We start from the raw sequence: 19,905 nt of genomic DNA on the forward strand, positions 1-19,905 counted from the left end.
GTGTTGTTTGATGTTACAAACGCCTTGTAGACTCTTCTGCCAACCGTCCTCGTGTATCCTCACTATTCCCTTGCGACTCAGGTAGCGTTTTGCGAGAAGGTAACCTGGCATCAGTGCTGACAGTGACAGAACATCACGCTTAGTCAATCACAAGCCGATCACTGTATCAGAGTTTCGTAATGGTGCAGTCTACTCCATAAAGTGTTGGAAGACTTGTAAATAATTTGTGGTGAGAGAGACGGTGATGGATCCCCCTAGGCTGGCCGGCAAATAGCGCAAACGTCGTGTTTATTGTAGCCTCTATACTTTAAGTCCCTCCTCTTCCCCGTTTTGAGGTTTGCCGTCACGTAATAGACTGTTTTGTAACATTGCACTCTTCGATCGAATTTGTGTATTGCCGTGTAGTTATTTTGTTGTGTGTTTGGTTTAGTCCAGTCGGGTAATCGTGTGCTTTGTAACGGCGTGTATGCTTTAATGATCTTGCTGAATTATTGCATGATTTTCTTTTCTTACTTGTGTGTTTGTGTTAAACCAACATTATATTCAAGCGTCTCATTCTGATCCAATATCCATATTTTTGCCATTATTTCCAGTTCATGTTTCTGCCATAAAGTTGCAATTTGCTGCTTAAGAAAAAGCTAATCTACTGGGTATATTTTCACGTTGCGTCATGTAAGATTTTTCCCTTGTCGTTCTTATCCACTCCCATTTTTAAAGCACGATAATACATCTTCACCTTCCCTCACCTTCATTATATCTTTGTTAGACTTAAGCCCCGTCATTTATTCATTCCACTCATCGACCCTCCTTTCTTCATCGCTCTATGCCTAGGGTCTCTCTGTATTTACATATCCTCAACCCCTTACTCTCATTTCTTTATATCCACCATTTTATCTTCCTCCTGCTCTACTTTCTCTACTATTCTTTGTCACGTTTTTTTATTCCTTTCATTTCTCTCTCTCTCTCTCTCTCTCTCTCTCTCTCTCTCTCTCTCTCTCTCTCTCTCTCTCTCTCTCTCTCTCTCTCTCTCTCTCTCTCTCTCTCTCTCTCTCTCTCTCTCTCTCTCTCTCTCTCTCTCTCTCTCTCTCTCTCTCTCTCTCTCTCTCTCTCTCTCTCTCATATTCTCCTGCCTTGTCTCATCTTACCCACTGTGTCCCCAGCTGGCCTCACTCCCACTTGTCCACCCCGACAGGTATTGAGTGGCAAGGTTCCCCTGGGGCGCTGCTTCCCCCTCAGGAACATTGTCATAGGGCATCTGAATAAACCTTGTAACCACCTGTCGGCAGGTTAATGTTACCTGTGATTAATGCGAGACAGGTGACAGGGGGGCTCGCTTCTGGTCTATAATTAACCTCATTATGTCAGTTATACGTCTCCTAATTACGTATCGATTATTTTATTTATATCTCCTTTATATTTATCGTAATTACATAGCGATTATTTTATTTGTATTTTATTTACGGTGTATGTTCGTAAGTGGTGTATTTTTAGGGTAGTGGCGAGTGGGTTTGTTGTTTTATACTTTGAGGGTGACAAAGACAATCCTTATTCCTTACACACACACACGCACACACACACACACACACACACACACACACACACACACACACACACACACACACACACACACACACACACACACACACACACACACACACTCTAACATATAGACACGTATATGTGCCCTTGTACGGAGACCCCTGGGGCTTGCACGTGTAATTATCTGATTTGTAAACGTCACTGTAATTCGACTGGGCTTTGAATTTAGTCCGAGGTGCACGCGGAGTTCTTTTTTCTTTGCTGTTATGTGTCCTTTCATTCCCTCAGCCCTATTTACTAACATTTACTTTGATCCTCGTACTATTATTACTCTCACATTTTGACCTTTCATATAGATTTTAAACTAATTTTTTCACTATTATGGCCTAGAAACTTTTCTTCTTTTTCAACACCTATTAGTATTGTGTATACAAGGATGAAATATTTCCATTCCTCGTCTTTACTCGGCAGGTGAGGGGGAGGGTGAGGGCAAGGCAATAGGGAGCGGGGTGACAGCAGGGTAGGTCTGCCTCAGGAGTAATAATCTGGGTGGTGGAGTATCGAGGGGAGGAACAATATGTTGCCACGAGGCCTGCCTGCCGCTGACAGTCCCTCCACCTGCTGGCTCCCGAAGGACACTGGAATGAGGGAGGGAGGAGTGTATGAGTAGGAGAAAGAGGGAGAACGATACGGCGTAGAGAGAAGAGTGAGGGGAACATGCAGGGTGTAAGAGGAATGAGAAGGATAGTAGGGTGGAGGAGGGTAAAGTGAGTCTAGGTTGTAGGAAAAAAAAAGTGGGGAATGAAGTAGAATACAGAGAAGGATTATAAGGAGAATATTATACATGAGTAGAAAAAAGTGAACTAGGGTAACAGGTAAACACAGAAGGGAGCGAGTGTGTGCTTGGGATTTGGCTAAGAAAACGATCAGGGTGCATAAGTTCAAACGTACGAGTGAAATGTATACCTAGTCCAAGTATTGTTTCTGTCTACCAGCTATTCATGGAAAGTTTAATGACGAATCGGTCTCATCATAAAATAAATGCAAACTATTAGGTATGCAGTACAGTATATTCCGTCAGCTATTGTCATTATGGAGTCTCTTGCATGTAATAAATCAACAATATATGTAAATCAGTTTGATAATTCGTGTAAAGAATCTTTATGATAAAGTAAATCACGAAACTAAGGAAATAAAATCAAATAAAAATATAATAAAACACAAAAAGAACGAACACTGAAAGAAAAGAATATTGTTGTGGATGGATGTGGATTTATGCGATTCGTTCGTGCCATATAATCGGGTGACGTCACGCCTCGTCTCTGGTTCCCTGGCCCGTGAAAAGGAGTTTTTTCTATTTTTTCGGCCATCACACACAGACGCCGCGGTGATGATGGATCACTATTATTTTTCGTCTGTGTTCGCTTAGGTATTATTTTTACTGTTATCATGATTATTGTTGGTGTTATTAGTGGTGGTAGTAGTAGATGTAGTCGTAGTAGTGGTAGTATTGAAAATAGTAGTAGTGTATATTTGAATCTATTTGATAAGCAGTGGAGAGAAATACGTATCTGTATCGATGTTAATCTCTGGTATAATGCACAGGGATTGAAGTCACCGTGAAGATCCGTGTTCCCAAGTCAGTGACCGTAGGGACTTTACTTCAAGCACAAGATTCAGTTACACACCTGGCCATGTTCTATATGCACTAAGGAATTAGCTTCAGGTGGCGGTAATTGCTCTCCGTGGTTGCAGTTTTACCACAATAAAGTGAGAGGAACGAATGTACTTCTTGCAGGATTTACAGCAGATATATCACAGTCATTAAGCACATTACTTAACAGGTGGTCACATGTCAGTGTGTTATGCCACAGCCACAATACTGCTATTAGTTCTTTAATGCACACTATCATATGTTATTAACATAATGTATTTAGTCACAACAAGCATAATTACGACACGAAAAACGCCAACTATCGTTCTCGCTACAATAATTTTGACAGATAGTAAAGAGGCTATTATTATAAGTAATTTGCTGTAAATGTAACTGCATTTCCTTGATTTCAAGAAGCGTCTGGTTGTAAAGTGTCTGTGGTGTGCTCCTGGTGTGTTGGGTTGCGGTGGGTCGGTGTGCGAGGCGCGTTACTCTTGGAAACGGTAGGGTCACTCAGGTGCTAATTTACTAAAAAAATTACAGGTTTGTTCTGTGATGTATTTTGTGAAGCTTAAGCGAGTGTTTCCTTTTAGAGCAAAACGTTTACCTACACAACTGGATTTCATCAACACTATATACTTGTTTTCATTATAATATACATTTCTTTCTAAGTTTAGTGTAATGATGGTAAATTATTGCTAAATGTTAAATTACTCGACACTTTATCAGTATACTAAGACGAAAAAAAAAAAACTTAAATGGACTCAGACAAAACGAAATAAGTATCGCTGATAATTTTAAGATTCTTCCTTTAAACTTTTTAAATCGAAGAACTGTAATTATTTACACACATTTTTAAAAACTGGTAGATAAAGATAAACTCTTTCTATACAAAATGTTTGACTATTATCCCACGTGGATCAAACGATTAGTTCAGCAATCTTATCCCAGAACGTCTCCCTCTCCCTCGCCCCGCCTTGCTGCCTTCGACGTGCGCGAGGCTATATGAGTGTGCGATGATGTACAGACCCTCATTCCGGTCCTCAGCAGCTGGCTCTGCTGATGAACATATTAACACGAAAGCTGCCATCACGCCAGCCAGACCTCGAAGGCGCAGCATGGTGGTGGTGGTGGTGGTGGTGGTGAAGGTGGTAGTAGTATTAGTAGTAGTGGTAGTAATAGTAGTAGTAGTAGCAGTAGTAGTGAACGTGGTAGTTGTTATTGTAGTGAAGGGAGTAGTAGTAGTTGTTGTGAGGGTTTTAGTACTAGTTGTTGTAGTGAAGGTAGTGGTAGCAGCAATAGTAACAGTAGTGGTAATGATAGTGGTGATAGCAGTTGTACTATTATAATGGTGGTAGTAGTGGTAGTTCATGTATCCATGGTATTCATGGGAGTAGCAAGGGTAGTAGTTTGATCAATAGTAGGAGTAGTAATGGTAGCAGTAGTAATAGTAGTGGTAGTAGCAGTAGTAGTAGTGGTAGTAGTAGTAATTGTTGTAGTAATAGTGGTGCTGTAGTGATGAGTACAGTATTGATGGCGGTTGTAGTAATTGTAATAGCAATAGTAACGGTTGGATATATGTGGGGCTGTAGAAGTAATTAATTTTTTTTTCTTAACACTTATCAAAGACTTAATAGCGTCTTTTATTTTGTTGATGGTGTTGGTATTGTGAATTATGGTGGTGGTGATGGTGGTTGTTTGTTAATTTTGTCTTTAGCTATGACAAAATTATTTTCTTTTCAACCACTACAATGTTACGTGTATAAAATGTGTTTCTTGGAAGGGGGGGTGGTGTTAGCATCAAACTTGACCTTAATGAACGTCGTCATGCATTGGGTACGTCACAAACTACCTTTTTTTTTCGTATCGTGTTACGCTTTTACGTATAATTTTAGGTGATACGCTCATTGTGTGGCAATTTAGTAATTTTCCCTAATAAGCCAATTTTTGGGCTCATATGATGCAGTTCTTCAGCGTTGTTAGTTTCGGTGTTCTGTATCGCAGTTATATAATTACCATCCCCATTACGACCCCGAGCTCTGGACCTTTCATTCCTCCCTCACATCCTTCTCCCCTTCACCCCTCCCCTCACCCTCTTCCCTTCACCCTCTCATCACCCTCTCATCACCCCTCCCATCACCGCAACACTCTCCCCATCTCCATGACTAATAGGCAGAAGCAGACAAGGAAAATATGACCGCTTTGCCTGCCGTCCCGTGAAAAAAAAAAAATAAAACGTGAGAAAAAAAAGTAAAGACAAAGGAAAATCTACTATTCCAGGGGTGTTGAGTGTTGGGCGCACCTCGCACTGCCAGTCTTGTCACCACGCTGCATTACCCTCCGTCATTTATTCCTTCGTCAGTAGTAGAGAGGAGCAGTGCGTGTGGGGTCGCGGGGTAGGGGAGATCTTTTCTGTGCCATTGTATTCTGCCATTACACATTAGTCTGCTTCCTTACATGCATTTGTCTACCCTTCGTAACCACTTTATCAATCCATTTTCCTGCCCAGAAATCATCGCTCCCTTCCCTTCACCTCTCGCTTCCTCCTCCACCCGATGGTTGCCGTGTTCACGAGTGCTGAACGCGAAAGGTTGCACCGTTTCAGGAGTCTGGCTGCGATATTGCAATCCAACCATGCAAGACCCTCACACGCCGTCCCCGATGCAATTAATGGACTCTGAGGCTCGGACATAAAGAGGGACACAGGCAGCTGGACACAGAGAGCAGAGGGACACACCGGCAGGAGGAATTAATGCAGGGATGGGAGTAGGAACGGTAGGAATTAGACTGGGAATGTAGATATTAAGACCCAGAGACAAGGGAGCCGCTGGATATTAGATACAGGGTGAGGGGCAGTGGCACTCCGAGGTTGGGAGGGAGAGAGAGGAAGGGTGGATTGTACCTTGTGTCACTGAAAACAAGTATAAATGAAGAACTCTCCCGTCACGTGGGATGAAATGCACGTATTGAATTACATGACAAACAGCTGAGTGTTCTTATATTTTAGGGACCATAGTGTACATGTTACTTTAAAGCGTTACTGCTATAAATGGGATAACACACACACGCACACACGCTCATTCCGTAGGGTAACGTCTGGCTGTCTCGTAGAGACTGCAGCAGATCAAACAGTGAATTACACACACACACACCCGGTAGCTCAGTGGTTAGAGCGCTGCCTTCACAAGCCAGAGGACCGGAGTTCGATTCCCCAGCCGGGTGGAGATATTTGGGTGTCTCCTTTCACGTATAGCCCCTGTTCACTTAGCAGTGAGTAGGTACGAGATGTAAATCGAGGAGTTGTGACCTTGTTGTCCCGGTGTGTGGTGTGTGCTTGGTCTCAGGCCTATCCGAAGATCGGAAATGATGAGCTCTGAGCTCGTTCCGTAGGGTAACGTCTGGCTGTCTCGTCAGAGACTGCAGCAGATCAAACAGTGAAACACACACACACACACACACACACACACACACACACACACACCCTAACGTGTTGAATAACCACCATGGAATCAGTAGCAGACCTTGACTTGTGCAACGAACGGAACCAGAAAATAAAAGTTCAGGTAGTACGCATGCAAATATGACTTAAATAGAAGGAAATATGTAAAAAAGAGCAGTAGGGAGGCGCAGGGAGTTAAGGTACACCCACTCACCCGCACCAGAGTCCCCCGGTGCCGTTCAGGTTGTAATTAGCTTATAACCGCGTCCCCCACATCCTGCGCTTAAATGCCGCCCCTAAGATGTACCCTGGTATTACGCTGGCAATGACTTGTACTTACCATTACACACACCTCTACACCCTCCAGTGGCCCCGGAATGTGTCCACGGCACAGAGGGTACACTCCCAGGCCTCGCGCCGGGAGTGGCCTGTGTTTTGTACTTGGTAAAGTTACAAAAAAGAGAAAACATGTGGCCTTAGGCTCATTTTCTGGAGCAGCGGCTGACTAGCACCCACACGCCATCTCACGCCAAAAGAGGATGTAGGCATCTGTACCAAAGTAGCTTTTTATTTCACTTGGACAAAACTGCATCTTAAACATTGATTGATAATTAAACATATCCTCCATATTATTTGATTCCGTAATACAATGATATCGTATGTTAAGCAAAAATATTACGAGCAACGAGTCACTAAAATAATGTATTTCATCGTGGATAATTGTTATCATTGCTTTGGTGTCACCAATTAGAGCAAATTGGTGCGACAGTTCTGAAAACAGTGCACAAACTAATCAGCTTCTGATAGAAACCCTTGACAGCCGTCAAGTCCTCAGCTTCTTATCAGACTGTCTTGCTGCAGCATTACTGAATATATAGGATGGTGTGTGTGTGTGTGTGTGTGTGTGTGTGTGTGTGTGTGTGCGTGTTGTGCGCGCGGGCGCCGGAGCAAGTGCATGCAAATGTGAACATGTATGTATGCATCTTTTTGTCTGTTTCTGTGTCTATCTGTCTGCATTTCTTTTAGTATGTCTAACCGTCCCCATTGATTCTATGTAGTTGTACTTTTGAAAAGTAGTGTATTGCCAGTACTGCCAGCCAAAAGTAACAGATTGACATTGACAAATGGATAAATCGTGAAAGAAAGGAACAAGAACACAGGCATCATTGAAAGTAGTCAAGAATAAAGTAATCTTAATTTTCCCTTTTTCCCTGTACCTCCAATGATATCAATGATAGTAATACTACTACTACTACTACTACTACTACTACTAATAATAATAATAATAATAGCAACAACAAAAATAACGCAGCAGACCACACAATTAAGAGGAACTTCACCCCTCGACCACCTGGACAAGACCAGACACTGCCCTTGATTTATCCTCCATTCACCTTGATAACAACCAATTATACGACCAAGCCAGAGATAGCATTTTCTTAGGGCTAATGAATGACGGAGCAGAGGAATAGGTGGAGGACGAGGAGGAGGAGGAAGAAAGAGAAAAATTAAGATACGGAGGAAGGGAAGGAGGGAGATTTGAAGTAGGCTGAGGGAGGTCTTTGGAAACGTAAATGGAGGAGAGGGGAGGAGTAGGAAGGAGAGAGGAAAAGTGGAAGACAGAAAGAGATAGAGAGAGAGGGAGAAAGGATTATGTTTGAGGAGAAGAGGAAGAGGGAGGAACGGTCATGAGGAAGCTAATGAAAGAAGGTAATGGAGGAGAATGAACGAAAGATTGAAGGAAATAGAACAGAAGGTGCATGAGAGAGAGAGAGAGAGAGAGAGAGAGAGAGAGAGAGAGAGAGAGAGAGACCGTGTATAAAGAGGAGGTATGGGCGTGTTCGGGAGGAGTGTGGCGGACAGAGAGCGAAAGACCCTCCTTCTACTTCCCCTACTCCCTCCTCCTCCTCCTCCTCCTCGTCTGATTAATGCACTGTCACCCCGGTAACCCCGACGCCTCGTAGGGGGTCCACTCGCCCCCTAGATGCTGGGTTCCTATTGTTCCCGGCAATTTACTTCTCTAGATTATCACTCGGGAAGCCTCCCGCCCTTGAGAATCGCTGAGATGCTCCCACGAATTAAATAAAAGTCGAAGGTCAAACGTATGTAGTGCAACGATGGAAGACTGTAAAGATTAAGTCAATATTAGTTTTTTCTTTTTTTCTCTAGTTTTCGTCGTAATTAAGACTTTTCTAGCTTTTTTGTGGGTCTGGATCGTCTTGTCTTTTTTATCTCTTTGCTGGTTGTCTGCCTGGCTGGGTGGTTCTCTCTCTCTCTCTCTCTCTCTCTCTCTCTCTCTCTCTCTCTCTCTCTCTGGCTGCCAGACCCTCTAGGGAGGTTCCTGGGCAGATGTGAGCCCGAAGACTCCCTTTTACAGACTCCTCCGGGACTCGCTTTCTGATGATGAATTGAGGGTTCGAGGTCTTCCCGTCCCCTCCCTCACACACCGCACCCGCCCCAGCCTCTTCCTCTCGCCCTGTGTCTCTTCCTATTCAGTTCACGCCACCCAGCCACTCTCCCAAACTCCATTTTATGCTCTCTGAACTAATACGTAAAGAATATTTCACCCTTCCATAGTCCTTACCCTCTCACCCTTAAACATGGACTTTCATGGACACACTAGCTCACCCTAATTCTTTTCTCATGCATTCCCTTGCCTCTCCCTACCTGCCCCACTGCCTCTTTCCCACTCCAGGGCCCTCAAATTCTCTCTCTCTCTCTCTCTCTCTCTCGCTTAATAAATGATTTTAACACTGCATATTTTATTTTTTTTCCTCTCATTCAGTACTCTCACCATTCACAACATTTACATTCCCTTCAGTGACCATTACTAATTTTATAGCACTACATCACACCAACTAACATTTCTTTTTTTTTATATCATCTGACCATCCTTTGCTTTTCTACCACCACCACCACCACTATCAAAATTACCACCACCATCCCCACCACTGCCACCATCACCACTTGATCTCTGTCAGGGGAAGCAGTGGGTTAAGGTATTGTCCCTCAGAACCTATGGGATACCCGGTTTCTCTATGGCGAGAGAGAGAGAGAGAGAGAGAGAGAGAGAGAGAGAGAGAGAGAGAGAGAGAGAGAGAGAGAGAGAGAGAGAGAGAGAGAGAGAGAGAGAGAGAGAGAGAGAGAGAGAGAGAGAGAGAGAGAGAGAGAGAGAGAGAGAGAGAGAGAGAGAGAGAGAGAGAGAGAGAGAGAGAGAGTGGCGAGAGAGAGAGAGGGGGGTTCATGTTACTGAAGAAAAAGTTTAGAGAGAAAGAGAAAAATAAAGGAAATGAATGATAATATTAAACAAATTATGGAGAGAAAGAAATGCAAGGGTTGCTAGAGTAGAAAAAATGTAAAGGGTAGCGAAGAAAGAGGAAAAAGACCGGTAGAAAAGAAGTAGACTAAGAAGAAAGGGAGAGGAGGAAAAGGGTCGGGTGGGGGATCGTGGGATGGGAGAGTAAGAGAGAGAGAGAGAGAGAGAGAGAGAGAGAGAGAGAGGCTGGAGGGCGTTACCTTCGAGATGGAAGTCTGAGCATCTATTAAGTCGGCCTCATTTTGTGGGAACAGTGGGGAGGAGGAGAACAGGCGTGTGCAAAACCTCAAATTAATTAGGCTCTGGTGTTGGTGGAGAACATAGGAGGTGGAGTGTGTGTTTTTATGCCACAGTGTATCGTATCTGGGGCTCTGGTCTCTGGTTATGTGGGATAAATTGTTGTGGTCTTGTTTCTTCTTGAACTGTGTGGTCTCCTCTAGCTTGTTGCAAATAAATGTCAGGTCTCAGTTGTAAAGGGCATATTTTTATGTATGCCAGAATTTTTACGTCTTTTTCCTGGTATTTTAATATTCGTTAAAGCAAAATTGAGTAAGAAATTCTGAGTGAGAAAAAATCCAGATCTGTGATTGGTCTGAGCCTGAGTTTGTTTATAGTTCATTACTGTCGTGGCTGCCGTGATGAGCTCAGTGCTCCTGGCAGCTTCCATTGCGGCTGAAAAATGACTTCAAATGACTTAAATTACTGCGAAGCGTCTTGTGGTTTAGTTATCACATGCCAATTATCATTGAAATTATCCAATTATCATGAGAGTGAACCAGGTGCAGTGGCCATCATCGTCATGCGTTATGCAGTGAAGCCATGCAACACATCCCAGCCTCACATGTCATCACTTGTCCCCCACCTGGCCTTGTACATTGTTTTACTGCATCCACCAGGCGGGCCACCACCACCACCACCACCACCACCACCACCACCACCACCACCACCACCACTACTACTACTACTACTACTACTTCACCTCTCGCTAAAACCATAAAGATCGCCACTACCACCACTACCACGATTACCAAAGCTGCTAGTACCACTACCAACGCTGATATCTTTCATTGCGGCGTTAAAACTAATGTTCAACAGAGTTCTCTCAACGAGTGTATTCCAAGGATAAAAGCTGGCTTCTCTTAAAAGGTGGACCGTTTTTGGGTTACGATGTACGCCTCGCACAACACACGGATTTTCTTCCTACTTGAATAAATTTTCTAGCGTGGAAAATGAAGACCTCTCATGCTGTCTCCACCGGCAAACAAGGCGGCTGGAGAGACCATGACAGGCTGAAGGATGAAGACCTCCACAATAGAATAGACGCGACTATTCACCCTTCGAGAGAAAAAAAAAAAAGTTGGGAAAAAAAATAACCCCCTAACCCCCTGTCACGCCGGCTGGAGGAATCTCTCTCTCTCTCTCTCTCTCTCTCTCTCTCTCTCTCTCTCTCTCTCTCTCTCTCTCTCTCTCTTCTCTCTTTTCTTTCTTTCTCTTCTCTTTCTTTCTTTCTTTTTTCTCTTTTCTCTTTCTTTCTCTTTCTTTCTTTCTTTCTCTCTTTCTCTTTCTTTCTCTTTCTTTCTCTCTCTCTCTCTCTCTCTCTCTCTCTCTTCTCTCTCTCTCTCTCTCTCTCTCTCTCTCTCTCTCTCTCTCTCTCTCTCTCTCTCTCGATATTGCTCTTATTTCCCCCAATACTGCCCTTAGCCCGCATCATTCTACACTCCACCCCTTCCCCCCCTGCCCGGAATAGCATCTTTTCCTTGGTTTTCGGGATTGTGTGTGCTTTGTGAGAAACCCTGATGTGAGAGAATGTTGAGGACGATGACTAATGATAATTGTCCGCAGGTTTGTATCCAGTAGGAAATATTTTTTGTATAATTTTTTTTCTTCTATCACTTATTTCGCTATCAGGTTGAGTAATATATTTTTTTTTATATGCAGAGGAAATAATATATATCTATGAGTTTGTGTGCTTTTTAAAGGAAGTGCCAGTGTCAGTGCCAGAAATGCACATTTCGAGTCGCTTCCTAAATAGTACGTTATGTGTACCGAGCAACGTTAAATATAATCACGAAATGGCGCAAAGAGGCTGCCAGCAGTCGCGGATGAGTAGAGCAGAGGAGAGAAGAGCGGCGGCAACAGATCGATCGGCAGAAACGCACAACGAAATAAACAAATAAATAGATAGAGCAGAACATGAAAACTCGTTACTTCATCTCGCACTTTTGTTTAAGTCTGGAATGGTGGACGGTCTTTTCTCGGCATATAGCAAAGAATAAGGTGAGCATTTTATATTAAGACTTTGTATGTACGTAGTAGGTCGTGAACGTGGCGGCGGCGGCGGCAGTCATCGTGGTTCTGGCAGCCATACCACAAGCAGGAGAAAAATCGTGTCGTCAGAGCACCCCTCAGAGAGCTCCATCATGGCGCCCACCACCGACCACCTCTGACGCTACACAAACAACCCCCGATGGATTATTCATAAACCGCTTGCTTCTTACGTATTCGGTGCCTTCCCACGGCTTGCTTCTTCCGTCTCTCTAATGGTACATAAATGGATCAGTCGACAGTCACTTGTTATATTTACCCAAATGCACCAGATTTATTGGACTGGCATCGGCTTCGTGAGTAGTTCCTTTTGATGGCGTGAGAACCGAGAACAAAGCGTAAATTAGGTTACAGGTGATTTTGTCTTATGGTTTATGGCGGGAAGTGTCGGAACGTGCATTAGCGAGGCCTGTTAATGATGCCTGAAGGAGTACATTAGGGTTTTTTGTGATTTAATGACATACTTTTGAGGCATTCTATCCTCTCAGCCATCCTCTGCTTACTTAATGTCTCTGTTTACAACTGCCAAGAACTCGCTCTGGTATTATTATAAGCATGAATATCGTTAGGGTTGCCAATAAAGAAGAATGTAAAGGCAATTCATTGTTTGGCGCAACACAAATTCTGAGTTCAATAAATACTCGCGCATTACAGTACGCAGCCTTTCGTCGAGTGTGAATGAGTGTGCGTTGCTATTAATGTATTACCTGAAGCTCTCAAGTATTCGTGGCCACCAAGACATATTTATTATATTCATACAGCAGTCCGTTCACGTCACTTCCAGGGCACGGGGACCACGGCGCTGTCCTCTCCCCCGCCGCCTCCTTCTTGGCGTCTTCCTTAGAGGCAGTGACTGTGAATTATTCTCGTCGTCAGGGAGATAGTGATGACTGCCTGCCACCTATCATTGTCCTCCTGATCTTTCCTATCATTAATCAGCATCATCAGCATCTTTCCCCATACCCTTGCTCATCCATCCCTCTCCCCACCTTGAGATATCACCCCCTTCTCCTCCTCACCTCTCCTCCCTCTGTCCTTACCTCAGTCTCTGCTAAGCTGCCGCCATCACCATCTGTCTAACGCTCCAGTCCTCATCACCATTGTTATCATCACCATCATCATTATCTGGATAGAAACATCACCTAAGACGTCGCCACCGTCACAGCTGCTCATTTCTAGCTGGGTCTTGTTCCTCTGACTATCATCTCCATCATCCTCAGCTTGATAAAGATGCCGGGTTATCATCATGGCAGTCCGCGTCTTTACTATCTTCATCCATAAGTTTAGGACCGTCTTCATTATCATTTTCATCGCCATGAGCTGCTCCTTGTGACCCCTTAACTCCTTGTTCACCAATTGTTCCTCCTCCTCCTCTTCCTCATATTCTCCTCCTCCTCCTCCTCCTCCTCTTCCTTCTCCTTCTACTCTCCTCCTTTTTCACTTCCTCCTCTTCCTCCACTTCATTTTCTTCTTTTGCCTCCTCCTCCTCCTCCTCCTCCTCCTCCTGTTTGTCTTCGTCTATCTTTTCATCCACCTCTTCTTCGCATACTTCCTCCTCCTCCTCCACCAGCATCTCCTCCATCTACGCCTAGCTCTACCTCTTCCTTTGCCTACCTCCTCTCGTTTTTGGCACCTCCTCCTCCTCCTCCTCCTCCTCCTCCTCCTCCTCCTCCTGGAACCACTCACAACGTAAATCATGATCAATGCCTCACTCTTGCTCCCTATGGAAAAATGGATTGAGTGGATTTTCATTCTGGAGTGCGCGTGAGGGGAATTTTGTTTTGAGTTCTGAGTCAAATCAGCTTCACGAATCTTGACGAATTCTCGGGTATTAGTCACGATTCGGCGAGGAAGGCTGCCGGAGAGAGAGAAACCTAGACCTATTAGTTTACTTACGTCCGAAGTATTTTTTTTCTTCTTTTTCACACTATTTCAAATTTGCTTTAAAAGTATTTCACTAGTTTTTCTTGTGTTGAATAAAGTAAGATAGCATGATTTTTTTTCTTTTGCATATTCTTTTCAGGTTTATCTCCTATTTGTATCTTCATATTGCAAATGTTACTGCTGTTGTGAATGTATGTCTTATTTTTCATGTATCTTTTCTTCTATTGAGAGAGTCCGTTCATTTTTCTCTTTTCTTTCCATTGCAGTTATACAGAAGCAGCTCCAACACTTACTGCTCACCTGACCGCACGTTGCACTTTCTCTCCCACCGGCACCTGCGCCTGTCACGTCATCCACCACATAAATCCACACTGGTATGTTTGTGTGCTTTTTTTATGCGTACGAGGAGCAGGAAGGGGAGAGGGAGTTAGTGCATGACCGCAGGCACGTACATGCTTCCTTCCCTCCCCTTCCTCTCCCCTTCCCTGTCTCTCCCCTTCCCCTCTGACCTCAATTTGCATGTATGTGAGAGTCAAGGAATGCTATCCAGCTTTTAGTGCATATTTATTTTGCTCTATTATGCTGCAAATTGTTGTGTTTATTTTTGTTGCTCTTCCGCACTGCTGTGATGACGCGTGGCTTGTTTGTCTTTCGGGACTGATAAATGGACGGGAATAGAAGTGGAAAAATACATATAGATGGAAATATATCCCGAACCAACACACACACACACACACACACACACACAGACACACACACACACACAGACACAGACACACAGACACACAGACACACAGACACACACACACACACACACACTTTTATATTTTTCTTAAACAACGAACGCATGAGAAAAAATAACCACCAAACCCTTTTTTTCTGTCATAAATATTCCAATAGCATATGTGTTACAAGCGAGAATTTTCTCTTAACCGCTATGTAAATGGAGAAATACGTATATAAATAATGCAAGATTATAATGTTTACTTGAGCTAGGCAAGGTTCGCCGCCACGCATCATCCTCACCGGTCGAAAATTTAGTAAGAAAGAGAAGCATAAACTTGTATTTGTGTAACTTGAGAACTAAATAGCCAGTCTCTAGTCATGTGAGCTGCTTCCCCCTTGAGTTTCATCTCAGACAACCCTCAGAACGCCCCGGTGGTTGGTTCCGTGCCGCAAACTTGGGAATGCCGTGGCTTTACGTTGCTTCCCATAACTATCGTCCATCACCGAGAAAATTTCCTCCGTGACAATCATAATTTTAACAACCGAACAAAGAGTGTTGCGTCGGTCAGCTGGTGTCATTATGGATTAATTGCAGCCTTTAGTGATTCACTGCCTCGTAAAATATACAGGGAACTCTTGTTATTTATTGTATAAATTATATATATCTTTGGGATTTTGATTATGTTTCGTGTCCACGTAATGGTTTTGCGGGCTGGCGGAAGATTACGGAGTGCACGCGAGGTCTGGGTAGCGAAGGTTATGTTTCTGGAAGAGTCAAGTCAAACCCAAACTCCTGTGTCCCCATTCTTAACTAATGCACCTTTGTTCCTTGTTACTCCATGTTCGTCCAGTGTGCGTATCCATAATTCATTTTTACTCGTTGCCTCTGTTTTATAATCCACCAATGCTTCTCGCTCTAAAGAGATGAAAGGCTGTTAGGAGAAAGTTGAGAAAGTTTATACTGTTTGGTCGTGGATATTTTTTTTATTCATGTCAAGGAATCTCTCTCTCTCTCTCTCTCTCTCTCTCTCTCTCTCTCTCTCTCTCTCTCTCTCTCTCTCTCTCTCTCTCTCTCTCTCTCTCTCTCTCTCTCTCTCTCTCTCTCTCTCTCTCTCTCTCTCTCTCTCTCTCTCTCTCTCTCTCTCTCTCTCTCTCTCTCTCTCTCTCTCGTGACTTTCATGTAGAAGTAACTTTCTAAAGCACTATTTAGAAGTAGGACTTGCTTCTTGGCCAGCTTCTCGTAGCGATTGCGGATTAAGGGCTATAACGGATGATGGTGAGGAAAGAGTTTAATAGAAGGTGAGAGCAGAGGAGATCGGAAAGTTACTGTCTGTTGTTTGGTGAAGGGATGTTTTGGCAAGGCAGAGAGAGGAAAATATATAGAGGAAGTGTTGATGGTAGAGAAGGTTAAAGACAGAAGGTAGCGATGGTGGTTGATGCGGACGGGTTTCCTCGTTCCCTGATGACCGTCGTGCATGCAAGTGACTGTCATCCGTGACGTCACTTGGCCAGGCGTCGATGAGCGCCATCATTTGTAAATCTGAAAAGCATTGTAAGATTTGAATTCCGTGTTGACAGTTAGTACTTGTCGCTACTTTTAGGTTTTTTTTTTTTTTCTTCTTTTCCTCTGAACATTAATGGCTTTTATGCTGCTTGTGGGGATTTATGAGTGCCGTTATGGTGATGTGATTGCCTTTTATGGTGTAAGCAGTGATGTGTGGCTGGCTGGGCTCTGACGAAGCTTCTTCTTTTCTTACCTTTGACTGTCACGTGTTGCTGTAATGTTAAGCTTAAGGTGCAGTAGGGAAAAATATTTATTAGTTACTTATTTTTTTTCCCTTCTACTACAAGTTATGTCAGAATATCAAACATTATAGAAAAGGTCTGCGGGTTTGTTACTATTTGCTCTTCACGGTAAGCACTTGTGTTGTAAATGTTGAGTATAGTTATGAGTAAATACATAAATTGCTGGTAGTATTATGGTCGATACTGAAGTCTTTTCAGAGGTACATGTTAGTTGGAGTTGATGACAGACTCCTTTATAAGTCCTCCTGTTAGTAAAGTTTAGTGCCAGAAGGACAGTAGTGCTTCAGAACAACGTAAAAAGAAAAAAAAAAGAGGGAGAAAAGGAGTTGGGGAAACGCGTCACACAAACCTTAACTCACATTCTTCACTTCCTGGTTTATCGAGGTGCTTCTCATTACACCTTTTGTCTGGATGAACTCGCTGCCGCTGCTGACAGATGGCGCTGGCTGTCTTTTTCATTATCGTTGTCTGGCAGAGATGTCACTTGGGTCGACCAGCCTCTGTGATACTCCAGCCTTCGTCCCGATCCTTCCATGCCTTGTACCTTATTAACTTACTCTCAAACGACTTTTAATCTTTATTTTGCCATGTTATCGAGAATTTCATCCAATAAGTACAGATAAACAATATACTCTATACTGGAGGTATGTTTATGATACATTGGAGATAAAAAGGCTCGAAAAAGTTGTGGAAGTCGTGCATGTGAGCAAGGTTTCGAACGCGCTCAGTCCCCCTAAAGCTCATTATCACTAGGTTTTGATGTATTTTTCACCCACTAGGAGGCTCGCGTATGAATTGGCCTCATGCTCTCCGCCCTCCGTCCCTTTGCTTGCATGCCCGCCTCTTAGAAACAATTAAGCCGCCCAGACAACACCCGTCCACCTCGGCAGGATTCTCCAAGGGCGGTGCTCCTCCCTCATCTACCAGGATTCCTTAAAGAACTGGCACCTAATTCCCTTTGTTTCTTATTCTGTCCGCATCAGGCGGGTGTTCCTCCTGCAGGGCCTTCGCCGGATAATAGTAAGCTTGACGGATGATAGATGTCCCTAGGGGTCCATCATGGCTGCCGTCATGTCCGAGTTAAAATGAAGCTAATTGTATGACAGGTAAAAGTCTTGATGCGGAGTTAATTGCAAGGCGTGGTTTGTGACAGGGTTTATTATTTTCTTCGTTACGTGACTGACAGAAACTTTGGAGAAATAAAAATAGCACTTGTGGAAAGTTGAAATTGAAAAGCTAAAACTCGGAAAGAGTGTTTTTATTTATTATAATATATACAAAAGCATCTCTGCAACAACCAGTGTGCTCAACCACCACCCACCACCACCACCACCACCCTTCCTTCCTATCTGCATGGTTTCCTTTCATTTATCTTTGCTGTAATTGAGAGAGAGAGAGAGAGAGAGAGAGAGAGCGCGCATGCACAAGTCAGATATGCACGTCCCCACACCTATCACTCACTCAGCGATTGTACAAACCGACGGACACTCTGACGGATGGCGCGCACCTCAAATTAGTAAAATGAGCTTCCTTCCCATAACAACCTTCCAGCTGGACACGCAAGCTGAAGGAGAGGGAGAGGGTTGGGGTGTGTGGGGGACGCCTTCCGACGGGTCTATTTAGTGGGTGCCTCGTGACGCTCATGACGGATGGTGATGACTCAGGCGGGGGAATGAGAAGTGTGACAAGCGGCGGTAACGAAAAATTATAGGGTGAGTGTACGGAAGAGCTTCATGACCATCCTTCTTTTTCTGCTGTTGGGGAAAAAGATGTTGAGTGAGTGAGTGAGTGTGTGAGTGTGAATGCGTGATTGAGGAAAGAGAGAGAGAGAGAGAGAGAGAGAGAGAGAGAGAGAGAGAGAGAGAGAGAGAGAGAGAGAGAGAGAGAGAGAGAGAGAGAGAGAGAGGGGGGGGGAAGAGGGGGGAAGGATGATTGCTTGTCTGTTTCCTTGAAAAGGAAAGAGACCGGAAAAAAGAGAAAAATGCTGAAGGAGAGGCAGAGGAAACAGCTTTTGTGGTTAATATATATATATATATATATATATATATATATATATATATATATATATATATATATATATAAATGAAACTAACAAATATGTAAATAGCTCATACCTTCCTAAAAATGTATTCAAAACAAAAACTGCCGACATAATCATCTTGAAATTTTCCTTCTTAAGGAAAGCAGAAACAGTAGTGAGGAGGAGGAGGGCTGTAAGAGAGAAAGGGAAGTTAGGAGGAGGAGGAGGAGGAGGAGAAGTGGAGGGAAGAGATAGAGGGGAGTAAGACTATGAGGAGCAGGAGGAAGGCTATGAGGAGGTGAAAGAGGAGGAGGAAAGAGGGGGAGAAAGGGAGGTCGTCTATCATGAGAGGCTGATAAATGGTGATTACCGGCGGGAGATACCGCCCTCATTACTTGCCACATCAAGGATTCACAAACAATCGCTCGCCGTCCCTCGCCTTGCAACTAGCGGGGATCACCTCTGTATTATATATATTTTTTTTATTTTTCCCTCTTCTTTTTCCCTTAGATGTGAGTGTGTGTGTGTGTGTGTGCAGCAGCGATGAGGTAATGGTGTGGTTTGTTTTAGTTGGTTAGCAGTGTATGATTTATTTACCTGGCGGTGTCCTTGTGGTGGTGGCACGTCGTGTCTTGTTTATCTGTTTGTATTTCGTCGGTGCTCCCTTTGTATCATTTTGTTTTAACCTCCCGGGTGTCTTGTTTCAGAGAGCCAACGTGACGGTCTTGATAGAGCTCTTAATATGTTAAAAATAGAAAAAAATTGCTAAATAGATAACTGAAATTCTTCTCGATCTTTGCACACGTACACGCACCCACGCATCCACGCACCCACACACACACCCACACCCACACCCACACACACACCCACGCACCCACACACACACACACCCACACACACACGCACACGCACACGCACACACACACCCACACGCACCCGCACCCACACGCACCCACACACACACACGCACCCACACACACACGCACCCACACACACACGCACCCACACACACACGCACCCACACACACACCCACACACACACGCACCCACGCACACGCACCCACACGCACACGCACCCACACGCACCCACACGCACACGCACCCACACGCACACGCACCCACACACACACGCACCCACACATCGCTTGATATTAAAGTAGCTGTTCTGAAATTTGAAGTATTATCAGTAATTGAAG

At 44.0% G+C, this 19,905-nt stretch overlaps 1 protein-coding gene across 1 annotated transcript in view; it reads left to right on the plus strand.

Moving 5' to 3' along the window:
* Positions 1–19,905, plus strand: part of LOC123499272 — a 45,505-nt gene that overhangs the window by 6,539 nt on the left and 19,061 nt on the right. Inside the window, exon 4 of the mRNA XM_045247072.1 lies at positions 14,424–14,531. Coding sequence (XP_045103007.1) covers positions 14,424–14,531 — 108 coding nt within the window. The remainder of the gene's footprint in view (positions 1–14,423; positions 14,532–19,905) is intronic.

The sequence above is a fragment of the Portunus trituberculatus genome, chromosome 49, assembly GCF_017591435.1.
Source record: "Portunus trituberculatus isolate SZX2019 chromosome 49, ASM1759143v1, whole genome shotgun sequence".
Taxonomy (NCBI): domain Eukaryota; kingdom Metazoa; phylum Arthropoda; class Malacostraca; order Decapoda; family Portunidae; genus Portunus; species Portunus trituberculatus.